Here is a 12,133-nt window from a genome sequence, read left to right as displayed (position 1 = left end):
TCGTTCCCTTCACAGGCAACCACTAATCTCCTTTCAGTTTCTATGGATTTGCCTGTTCTGGGTATTTCATATAAATGGAATCAGATGATATATGCTCTTTTCTGTCTAAATTCTTTCACATAGCATGTTTCTCAGGTTCATTCATGTTGTAATGTGTACCAGTACTTTATTACTTTTATTGCCAAATAATATTCTGTGGAGGGATATCCATATATTGATCTTATGGATATACCATGTTTCTTTAATTCATCAGTTGATGAACATTTGAATTGTTTCCACTTTTTGACTGTTAGGAGTAGTGCTACTCTGAACATCCTTTTGCAAGATTTTACATAAACATAGGCTTTCAGTTCACTTGAGTAATTGCTGAGTCAGTGGTAACTGTTTAAACCTTTGAGGAACTCCCAGACTGTTGTCCCCTGTGGCCGTATGTAGAAATTTTACATTTCTACCAACAGTGTATGAGGGTTCTGATTTCTCCAAATTCTCACCAATATTTGTTATTATCTTTTTGAAGAAAATGATTGACTATCTAATGACTAATCATGTTGATCATCTTTTCATGTGCTTATTAGTGATTTATATATCTTCATTAGAGAAATATCTGTTCAATACCTTTGCCCATTTTTATTTTATTTTATTTTTTTTAAAGATTTTGTTTATTTATTTGACAGAGCGAGAGAAGGGAGCACAAGCAGGGGGAGTGGGAGAGGGAGAAGCAGGCTCCCCGCTGAGCAAGGAGCTCGACACGGGGCTCTATCCCAGGACTCTGGGATCATGACCTGAGCCAAAGGCAGAAGCTTAACCATCTGAGCCACCCAGACACCCCAAAGCACAACAGTTTTTAATCCTGATGAGTTCCAGTTTATCTTTTTTTCTTTAGTTGCTTGTGCTTTTGGTGTTATTATCTAAGAAATCATTCCATATCATTGGTACCAAGCTTCCCCAGTTGTTAATCTTTTACTACATTGTGTATTTGTGCATGCACTCAAGGTCTTTGTCTGTCTCCATAAGTGTATGTATATACATATACTCATTACCTAGTGATCAAAGTCTTTTTTTTTTTTAATTCTTTGACATCAGCCCGAAGCATGATCTTCCATCATCTCTAAATACTCTGGTGTTTTCCATACATGAAGATACTGTACATGACCAGCATACAACACTCCAAAGTAGGAAATCAGCATTGATCCAACACTACCATCCAGTCCAAAGAATCCATTCAAATTTTGCCAGCTTTCCCAATTATGTGTTTCCTTCCTGATCCAAGATCCTTTCCAGTAATTTGTGTTTCATTATGAAATAGTTTATTAGCCTCTCATATCCTTTATATTTTTAAAATGTGGAGCTTTACCTCTGTACATTCTGTAGAATGACTGTCAGCTTAGGTTTAATGTCTCCTCATGACTGGACTCAGGTCATTTATTCCTTTTTAATTCTTTTGGTGATAGTTTCATTGGGATATAATTTGATTACCACACAATTCACCCATTTGAATTCTGCAGTTAAGTCTTTAATGTATTCACAAAGCTGTGCAACCATTTTTATCCCTCCAAAAGGAAACCCTGTACTCTTTTTTACCCCCAGATCCCCCTTACTCGCAACCCTAGATAATCACTAATCTACTTTCTATCTCTATAGAGTGACCTATCCTGGATATTTCATATAAATGGAATCATATAATATATGGCCTTTTGTAATTGGCTTTCTTTACTTAACATAATGTTGTTAAAGTTCATCCATGTTGTAATATATATTAGTACTTCATTTCTTTTTATTGTTCATCATATTCCTTTGAGTAGAATTGCTGGGGCATATGGTAACTCCATGTTACTAGCAGTATATGAAAATTCTGGTTTCTCCCCATCCTCATGAGCACTTACTGTCCTTTTGATTATAGCCATCCTAGTGGGTGTAAAGTGGTATCTCATTGTGGTTTTATTTGCATTTATGTAATGACTAATAATGTTGAGCATCTTTTCCTGACCACGTTGGCCATTTGTGTATCTTTGGAGAAATGTCTGTTCAGGTCCTTTACCTATTTATTTTTAGGTTGTCTTTTTTGTTTGTGGGTTTTAAGAGTTCTTTATATGTTATGTATACTAGACCCTTATTGAATATGGTTTGCAAATAATTTTCCATTCTGTAGTTTGTCTTTTCACTTTCTTCATAGTGCCCTCTGAAGCATAATAGTTTTTAATTTTGATGATTAAATTTCTTTGTTGTTTGTGCTTTTGGTATCTAAGAAACCATGGCCAAATCCAGTATCACAAGATTTTCATATATTTTCTTCTAGGAGTTTTATAGTTTTATCTCTTACATTTAAGTCTTTGCTACATTTTGAGTTAATTTTTGTGTATGGTGTGAGGTAGAAGTCCAACTTCATCCTATTATATCCCAGCTACTTCTGTTGAAAATATTATTGGGGCGCCTGGGTGGCTCAGTTGGTTGGGCAACTGCCTTCGGCTCAGGTCATGATCCTGGAGTCCCGGGATCGAGTCCCGCATCGGGCTTCCTGCTCAGCGGGGAGTCTGCTTCTCCCTCTGACCCTCCTCCCTCTCATATGCTCTCTCTCTCTCTCTCATTCTCGCTCTCTCAAATAAATAAATAAAATCTTAAAAAAAAAAAAGAAAAAGAAAATATTATTCCTTCCCCATTGATTTTTTTGGAGGTACCCTTTTCAGAGATAAGTTAATCATAAATGGAGGGTTTATTTTTGTATTTTCAAATCTGTTGATTTGTAGGTCTTTTCTTATTTCAGTACCACTCTGTCTTTATTACTATTGCTTTGTAGTAACTTTCGAAATTGGGAAGTGAGTCCTCCAGCCTTACTCTCTTTTAAGATTGTTTTGACCTCTTCTGGGTCTCTTATATGTCCAACTGAATTTTAGATTTGGTTTGTCAATTTCTGCAAAGCCAGCTGTGATTCTCATAGAGATTGCATTGATTCTATATCAGTTTGGGAGTACTGCCACCTTAAGAATATTAAGTCTTGGGCGCCTGGTGGCTCAGTTGATTGAGCAGCCAACTTTTGATTTCTGCTCAGGTCATGATCTCAGGGTCGTGAGATGAGCCCCTTGTTGGGCTCCACACTCAGCAGGGAATCTGCTTGAAGATTCTCTCCCTCTGCCCTTCCCGCCACTTGCGCACACTCTTTTTCTCTAAAATAAATAAATAAATGTTTAAAAAGAAGAATATTAAGTCTTTTGGTCTGTGAACATGGGATGTCCATTTATATAGGTCGTCTTTAATTTCTTTCAACATTTTTGTAGTTTTCCTAATGAAGTCTCATATATATATCTCTCATGTATCTATATACACACACAAGACACACACATGAACTCACATATAAACACACATGTACACATGCAAAGCACATATACAACTCTAGAATAGTGCCTGGCTCACAGCTAGTGTTATATAAGTGTTAAAATTACTTCTCTGTTATTAATTTTTCTATATGTCTTTAACATTTTGGGGAAGGTGGATTAAAATAGAGAAATAATAGAAAATCATTTAATGTTTATTTAATTACTAAAAAAGATTTGTTTAGATGTTTATTTTATTTATTTATTTATTTTTAATTTTATTATGTTAGTCACCATACAATACATCATTAGTTTTTGATGTGGGGATCCACGATCCATTGTTTTCGTATAACACCCGGTGCTCTATGCAGTACGTGCCCTCCTTAATACCCATCACCAGGCTAACCAATCCTCCCTCCCCCCTCCCCCCTAAAACCCTGTTTGTCTCTCAGATTTGTTTATTTTAGAGAGAGAGTGTGCATGTGCGTGTGTGAGTGGGGAAAGGGGCAGAGGGAAAAGAATCTTCAAGCAGACTCCTCACTGAGCACGGAGCCCGTCACAGGGCTTGATCCCACAGCCCATGAGATCATGACCTGAGCCAGAACCAAGAGTCTGATGCTAACTGACTGAGCCACCCAGGTACCACGTTATTTATTTAATTTTAATTAATTTTAAATTTTAAGGTTTTTAAAATATTTAATTATTTTTAAAACTTAAATAGACTCCATGCCCAACATGGGGCTTGAACTCACGACCAGTAGAGGTCACATCCTCTACCAACTGAGCCAGCCAGGCACCCTTTAAGTTACCTTTACTTTATCCTTTAATAGAAGTAACATGTAGGGGATCCTAGGTGGCTCAGTTGGTTAAGCAGCTGACTCTTGATTTCTGCCCAGGTCCTGATCTCAGGGTCGTGGGATCGAGCTCCGTGTTGGCTCTGTGCTGGGCATGGAGCCTGCTTAAGATTCTTTTTCTCCCTCTCCCTCTGCCCCCCCCAAAAAAATAAAAAAATTAAAAAAAAATAACATGTAAAAAGTATCGGTTTTAATGTCAAGTGTAAACAAGCAGGAAACTATGTATAGTATCCCATTTTTGTAAAATCTGTATCTGTTTCTTAAGTGATATACATGAAAAAATTGGGAGGAAATACATCAGAAGATTAACTGCTTATTTCTGGCTTGAAGGATTATCATGATTTTCAGTTTTTCTAGTATTCCATTTTTAACATGTATATGTACATAACACACACAAGTAAAGAATATTAAATAAAGTTATTTTTAGTAGTACAGTAAGCATGTAGTTTATATTTATTTATTAGCATATAGAGTTTAAGATAACTGATCTACTCCTGAGGCAACTTTTATCATTATATGAGAATTCACATTATGTGAATTCTATTATCTGTCTTGCCTACTTTGTTAGGCACGTTGTTGTAAGATTATAAAGAGATAAATATATCTATATTTTGTAAATTGTAAAGCCCTGTGGAGATATATGAAAGAAAACACACTGCTCTTCAGAAATCCGGAGACATCATCTTTATTTGTAGGTAAAGCTTGAGTAGTAGTAGCCTTTGGGTTGTTTCTGCATTGGTAGTGGTGTTTTAATAGCATTGATGGTCCACACTTTTAAGATTTTATAAGGAGTTAACATTTATCATTGCAAGTTTTTTAAAGTTACCATTCTGGTACTAACTTATTGGGATTTAAAATGGTATCTAATGGCATCATTCAAATAATTTCTCTACCAGGCATGGATGGGCAGAAGCCTTTGCAGGTATCAGAAGTTCACATATCAAATACATCTGCCCACATGCGTAAGTATTTTACTCTTTACATTTGTGATTCAGAATCTGGAGAGGAATAATTGTGATAGCTTTATTTTCCTAGAAAAGCATTTGAATATAATTAGTTTTTATCCTTTTAAAAAATTCAGTTTAAAAATAAAGATTAGTAAATTCTTTAAAACTAAACTGGTAACTTGGCTACATAGAATTTTTTTTCTTTTTTGTTGGGAAATTTAAAATAATGCTTTCTTGGAGGTCAATTGAACTCAGAGCTAGAAAAATTCCTTTAGATATACAAACATCTGAGATCTAAGGATATCCATGAGGTATCTCTGAAGGGGATTTATTTACTTGTCAGATTTGTGAGACATCTTTATTTACTATGTTGAAAACACTCCTAAATTTTCTCAGCTAAAGGCCATGTGTGTGCTGTGGAAAGAACACAGGTTTTAAAGTCTTATAGATTTGGTTTTGAATTCTGAAAATGTTTGTGGATGTCAGAAACTATAAAGTTTTGAGCAAACTCAGAAAATTGCTGAGATTGGCAAGGTTTTAGGTCAAAAGGTTGCTGAGAAACAATAGCTGTGGAAAAGACAAATGGGATTAGATATGTGCTCGGAGGTTAGTAATCCATCCTCAGAAGTGGTAGTAGCAGTAGAGCTGATAAATGTGAAAGAGGAAATGGAAAGAGGAAAAATATCTGATGAGGTAAGAAAACTTCTTTCCCCTTTTTATCCTGAAATAGAAGGTTTATCTGACCTCTGTAGGCTACAGCTGAATACTATGGCAAGAATGGCTGTGTCCTCTATTATTCTGATTCATGTATGAGACAGAATTCTTGATTATATTAGAATTTCTGCTGTATTGTTATTGGCCCCAGGATTGATTTGATTTAAAGCTATTTCCCAGTCTAGGGAAGTACATGTTCTCAAAGAAATTTTGATAAGATTTTGTGACCTCTAAGGTAGACTTGTTTTATGAGTTAGGAGGTTAGTGGTAAGATGTAGTTCTAGTGTATTTATTTTTCTTTTCTTTTGTACCTAGCTGTATTCAGGTTATCCAGCAGATTTTTCATCACAGACCTGAATTGGGTGTAGTGGACACTTAGGCAAAACTTATATTTCCCGTATTTATTTAGAGGTCTCTTAAATAACCAAGTACATAGATAAAACTTAGACTATAAGCAAAAATGTAATCTGACCATATGGGAATTGATGTACTATATCTGTGCGGTAAATTGCTCATTTCCTAAGCCCTTAGCCAGAGTCTCATATTTTATACATTTCTAACTCTCTTGGTTACTTGTTTTCCTTGTCATGTCTGGTTTGAAAGTGTTAAATAAGGGAGTTGAGAAAGGAAAATGTTTTTTATTTGCCAAGCTTAGTCCTTTCCAGCTGCTGTTCCATCTTCAGAACACATTTGGAGGATACGTAGAAAAAATGACACAGGTGTGGATGCAGTGACACAGTTCATATGTTAAAATTGTGGAATACAGTTTTGTGTAAGCCTCAAGTAATTATCTATTCTTAATTGATGAAATTTATCAGGTTTTATGCCTTGTCACATTACTCTTATTTTGCTGGTTTTTTTTTTCTTTCCCGTGTAGACCAATTATGCCTGTAACATTGAATATGAACATGGCTATGCCTTCTTGGTAAGTATCAGTAAGAACTTATTTATACTTAGTTTTTGTCTTTTCTTTCTTTTTTCTTTTTTTTTTTTTAACTGGAAGTGTTTTTCCATGTGGCAATTTTTAATTAGCTATTTTTAGGTTGTAAAGTTATATAATTAAATTTAACCTTAAACCTTTAAGCTTAATCTTAAAGTTTTGTATTTTAGACTCAGGGGTAAACTTAAGGAGCTGCACCAACAGGTAGAGAAACAGGAGAAAATGGGTAGACAGAAATACTGTAGAAAATATCTCTTATTGCTTGATAAACCTTTGCTGGTTTCAGTGACCAACATTTAAATGACCCGATGTGGCATACACTCTAATTAAGCAACAGCCTTTCACCCTTCCAATATCTTGCCTTCCTGGAGAGTTGACAGGTTTTTAAGGAAACCACTTCCTCTTCCACCCTCTCAAGATATTTTCACATTCCCTTGTATTTCTTTTTTAATTAATTTATTTTTTTAAATCTCTCAGGGGTCTTGTTTCAGTTTCTACCATGGAAGCAGGACAATAAAAGCAGCAGATTGGTAAAAGCCATTCTTTCTCATCAAAATCTAGTTCAGTGATGCTTAGTGTCATTTTATTGATTTTTAAAATTTTTTTAAATTTTTTATTTTTTTAATTAACATATAATGTATTATTTGTTTCAGGGGTACAGGTCTGTGATTCATCAGTCTTACACAATACCTAGCGCTCACCACAACACATATCCTCCCCAATGTCCATCACCCAGCCACCCCATTCCCCCACCCGCCTCCCCTCCAGTAACCCTTAGTTTGTTTCCTGAGATTAAGAGTCTCTTATGGTTTGTCTCCCTCTCTGGTTTCGTCTTGTTTAATTTTTTTCCTCTCTTCCCCTATGATCCTCTGCCTTGTTTCTTAAATTCCGCATATCAGTGAGATCATACGATAATTGTCTTTCTCTGATTGACTTATTTCACTTAGCATAATACCATCTAGTTCCATCCATGTCATTGCAAATGGCGAGATTTCATTTTTTTTATGGCTGCATAATAATCCATTGTATGTATATGTGTGTATGTGTGTGTGTGTACACCACATCTTTTCTGGACATCTGAGCTCTTTCCATAGTTTGGCTGTTGTGGACATTGCTGCTATAAACATTGGGGTACAGGTGCCCCTTCAGATCACTACATTTGTGTCTTTGGGGTAAATACCCGGTAGTGCAATTGCTGGGTCATAGGGTAGTTCTATTTTCAACTTTTTGAGGAACCTCCGTACTGTTTTCCAGAGTGGCTGCACTGGCTTGCATTTTCACCCTTGTGTGTTTTATAGTCAGGAAGTAGAGTCAGTTCTTTGTTCCTCTAAGCTACTTCCAGTCTATTGTCATCTTGTCCTCTCTTCTTGTTCCTACCCATTTCTTATCCACCCCTTCACTTCCTTTTTCTCTCTTCTGGATTCCTTAGAAGCTTTCACAAGTTCCTGCCTACTTTGCTCATTGGTTCTTTCATCTTCCCTCTCTGGCAAAACTCTCATCCAGAACCAAAATTTTTAGCTAATGTGGCTAGAGACCATAATGAAAGGATGTAACTTGATACAGAAATGGAAAGGGCCAGAGGAAAGCTTCCCTTGGGTCTCTAGTTGGAGGTATCTACTATGTGTGATGAAAATGTTTTGCAGAATGTGATTAGAGCTCAGTATAATTCCTCTGCTCAATACGTATGAAGGTAGTGCATGCGAGAATGACATGGTAAAGTAGTTCTGTTCTGTTGGATTGACTTATGATGCAATAGAAGGGAAAGGAATGGCTGGAATTTATTGCAAACTTTTTAGAGGAGTGTGCGATGAGATTCCTGCTTGGCTGTAAGATTGGACTAGGTATTTTCTTAGATGTTCTTACCCTAAAATTATGTGGCATTGTGATTTTTTAACATCAGAATCTGTATCTAGTTGGTGAAAGGAACATGTAGAATGTCAGAATCATAACAGAATTTAAGTTAATTTTTTGGCCTCTTGTAGACATTTTATTTTGAGTTTCATTTGCATGGTTAGCCCTTTTTATCCTGAATTTAGTGAAACATACCATGAGTACATATTTTTAGAATCAAATAGCTCTTTTAAGATTTTGCCTTATTTTCCAGGTTTGATATTACTGGGCTTTCACCAGATTCACAGGAGGATGAACCTGGAATTAAACAGGCAGCAGAAAATGGTAAGTACAGAAACATTTTACAAAGACAAAAGCATTCTTATTTTAGTAGGTTCAATAGTTTTATTGATGTTGATGAAATAATACACAATTATCTGAACTTAGGAGGTGATGCTATTTCCTTCCTTTCTGATCAGTCTCTAACTTGTTTGCCACGATGGCCCCATGGACTCCCTTAACTATAAATGAAGATGAGGTGAATGGGGAAGAATGGCCTTTATCAAACTTCATCTCCATTGGATACATAATTTTGCTTTGATTTACATAGACTAATGGAGAGAATAGCAATTTAATAGTTGTGGCCAGTTATCTTCATTAAGGAGACTTGAAATAAGGATAGGTATAGTGATACAATCATATATAACACAATTTATGTTGGTTAATTTTAGTGTGGTAATAATAGATGCCACTGATTGAACACTTAGCTATTAAAGAAGCCAGGTAATTCTTATAAATCATCTCATTTAACACTTCTATGACATAAGTCTTAGCTCTACTTTACAGAATCTCCAAAGTGTGTTCTCTGGTTGGTATTCCATGTTCCTTATGGACATGATAATTCCGTTTATTTTTAGGGTGCAAGCATAAAGAACACTAGCTTATTGGGAGAAATCTAGTTTTAGAAAATGTATAGAGGCATCCTTTTATGTATGTACTGAAGTATTTACAAATAGATGGGATCACTGGGATTGACTTGAGAATAATTGGGTGGTGGCGCAGCAGGTATTGATGACACAAGCCTGGCTGTGAATTGATAGTTGCAGAAGTGAGGTGATACGTACCTGGGAGTTACTGCACACTCTTTCTATTTTTAGATTTGTTTGAAAATTTCCAAAATAGCTTAAAAACCAGTAGGATCCTTTTTAAAAATGTTTTTAAAGAACTCTTAAAAACTTTAAAACAGGGAAGATACACTCAAAATGCAGTGGAGATTTGAGACTGTCAAACCAAGAACACTGGCTTTTTTAGGATCATCAATAAGTAGGTCAAATCGAGAATCCTAGAGCTAGGATTTTTTCAAACAGTAATAAATGACAAAAATAGGTATTGGGTTTGGGAGTGAGTTGTGAGATAGGGAGGGGCAGGGCCTTGTGGAGAAGACTGGTAAGCCTGGTGAGTTCCAGAGTGAAAAGTTCCATCCTAGTGATAGAGTTGGCCTGTGACATACGAGCCATTTCTTTCCTTTCCAAGGTGATGTATTATTGGAGAAAGTGAGGCTCAGACTCAGAGCTAGGAAAGAATGGAGCCTCTGTTTGAGGCCTACAGGAGTAAGCTCCTGAACAAAGAAGAGAGTGCTCAGGTTAGGTCCAGGGAGCACAGTGGTGCCCTCGCCCGTATGCAAAAGGTGATTGAAATTGGAACGCACTGCTCCACCGCTGAAGTCTTTGTAGTTTGTCAACATTATCTCAGCGCTTGGTGTAACCTTGAGGGGTAAAGCTTTGTGAAACTCAGGGGAAGTAGTCCCAATAGCTTGCCAAGTGGCAAGTGAAGCAGAGGGAGAGGGACAAGCAGACTCTGTGCTGAGCATGGAGCCTAACGCTGGGCTTGATCTCACAACCCTGAGACCATGACCTGAGCTGAAATCAAGAGTTGCCGCCTAACCTACTGAGCCACCCAGGCTCAGTCCTGCCACTTCCGCAGTCTCCATCTGACTGAGGCTGTGCCGTCTCCCCTAAATAAATCCCTCACATTTCTCAGCACTCCTTCTATTTCTTAAGCCCCCTTTGCTGTTCTCTAGCCCATTCTTCCATGCCATAGTCAGGGCATTACTTTTCATACTCATTCTAACTCAATACTAAACTTTATATAAAAAGAAAATAATTTTTCATTTGGGCATTTGTTTTTTGCAGTGTTTTAGAAAAAACAGATTTTTATTTTTTGATAAGGAAGAAATATGAACTTGGAAATTTTACTCTTGAAAAATGAAACTCTTGGGGCATCTAGGTGGCTCAGTTGGTAAAGCATCTGCCTTTGGCTCAGATCATGATCCTGGGGTCCTGGGATGGAGCCATGTGTCGGACTCCCTACTCAGCGGGGAGTCTGCTTCTCCCTCTCCCTCTGACCATCATCCCTGCTCGTGCTCTCAGTTGTGCTCTCTCGCTCAATAAATAAAAAATCTTTAAAAAAAAAAATGAAACTCTTGCACATATGTAAAAATGAAAGGACATAGTTTGTGTAGTTACTAAAAAACTGGACAGATTATAAAGAAAAAGGAAATTCTAGGAGTCATCAAGTTTTATAGTTAATGATCTGTGTCAAAATATTTTGCAGAAACAAAAGAACTCATTTGATTTTTTTCCCTGCATCATTTACTGGCTATAGGAAAAATTAGTACTACAGTTTTTAAAAATAATAGAATGAACTTTTTAAACACTATAAATCACAAACTGTGTAATATACTTTATTTATATTTTAAAATGGTAACTTTTAGGTACAAATCCTGTGATTCATTGGAGAGAAATATAAATGTATATGAGCAGAATTGACCATAGATAAAAGAATATCCGTTGATTGATAAGAGAAAGAACTGTTTATAAATTATGTAAGAAATAATGGAACAGTTTAAGCAACACCTGCAAAATGAGTTTTATAATGAAAATACATTCTAGGTTTGTATTTTAGTAGAGTGCTTCAAGCTTTTCACTTGTTTCGACCTTTAATATACTTCGTGCTTTTCTATAATTAATTTTATCCTATTTAAAATGGTATCTTTAGGCTTAACATTGAAAGTATTAGTGATTTAATTTTATGTTGTTTTTAGTAAAAGCTTTGATAGAGCAAGAGGTGAAGAATGGCATTCCTTCTAACAGAATTGTTTTGGGAGGATTTTCTCAGGTAAGATGAAGTTTGGGTGATACGTCATTGGTATATTTATCTAGGAGTCTGGGTTCTGTCCTTTTCTATGGAGGAGTCTTTTTTTCAGTACATGTTACAGAATCTGATAGACTGTTTTTTTTTAATATATATATACTGTTACCTTTAATGCTGAATTAAGTTTGAATGGACTAGATATAGTTAATTATGATAATATACTCTTTTGCTTTTCTAGTTTTCTCTCCAGCAATTGCCTTCAACTTCTAGATTATGTCTTGAAAATCAATTTATTAATAAGTAAATTGATTAGAACTTGGAATATATTTTCTTAAAATAATTAGGACACATGTAGTTTAGGTATCTAAGTTGATGCTGTGTACCCCT

At 35.9% G+C, this 12,133-nt stretch overlaps 1 protein-coding gene across 1 annotated transcript in view; it reads left to right on the top strand.

Moving 5' to 3' along the window:
• Window positions 1-12,133, top strand: part of LYPLA1 (lysophospholipase 1) — a 30,679-nt gene that overhangs the window by 9,393 nt on the left and 9,153 nt on the right. Inside the window, exons 3-6 of the mRNA XM_032421840.1 lie at window positions 5,059-5,124; window positions 6,701-6,748; window positions 8,868-8,938; window positions 11,697-11,770. Of these exons, the coding sequence (XP_032277731.1) occupies window positions 5,059-5,124; window positions 6,701-6,748; window positions 8,868-8,938; window positions 11,697-11,770 (259 nt within the window). The remainder of the gene's footprint in view (window positions 1-5,058; window positions 5,125-6,700; window positions 6,749-8,867; window positions 8,939-11,696; window positions 11,771-12,133) is intronic.

Source organism: Phoca vitulina, unplaced genomic scaffold (assembly GCF_004348235.1).
Source record: "Phoca vitulina isolate PV1807 unplaced genomic scaffold, GSC_HSeal_1.0 scaffold25, whole genome shotgun sequence".
NCBI lineage: Eukaryota > Metazoa > Chordata > Mammalia > Carnivora > Phocidae > Phoca > Phoca vitulina.
Note: the sequence above shows the minus strand (reverse complement) of the source record. Positions and strands in the feature narration are given on the sequence as shown.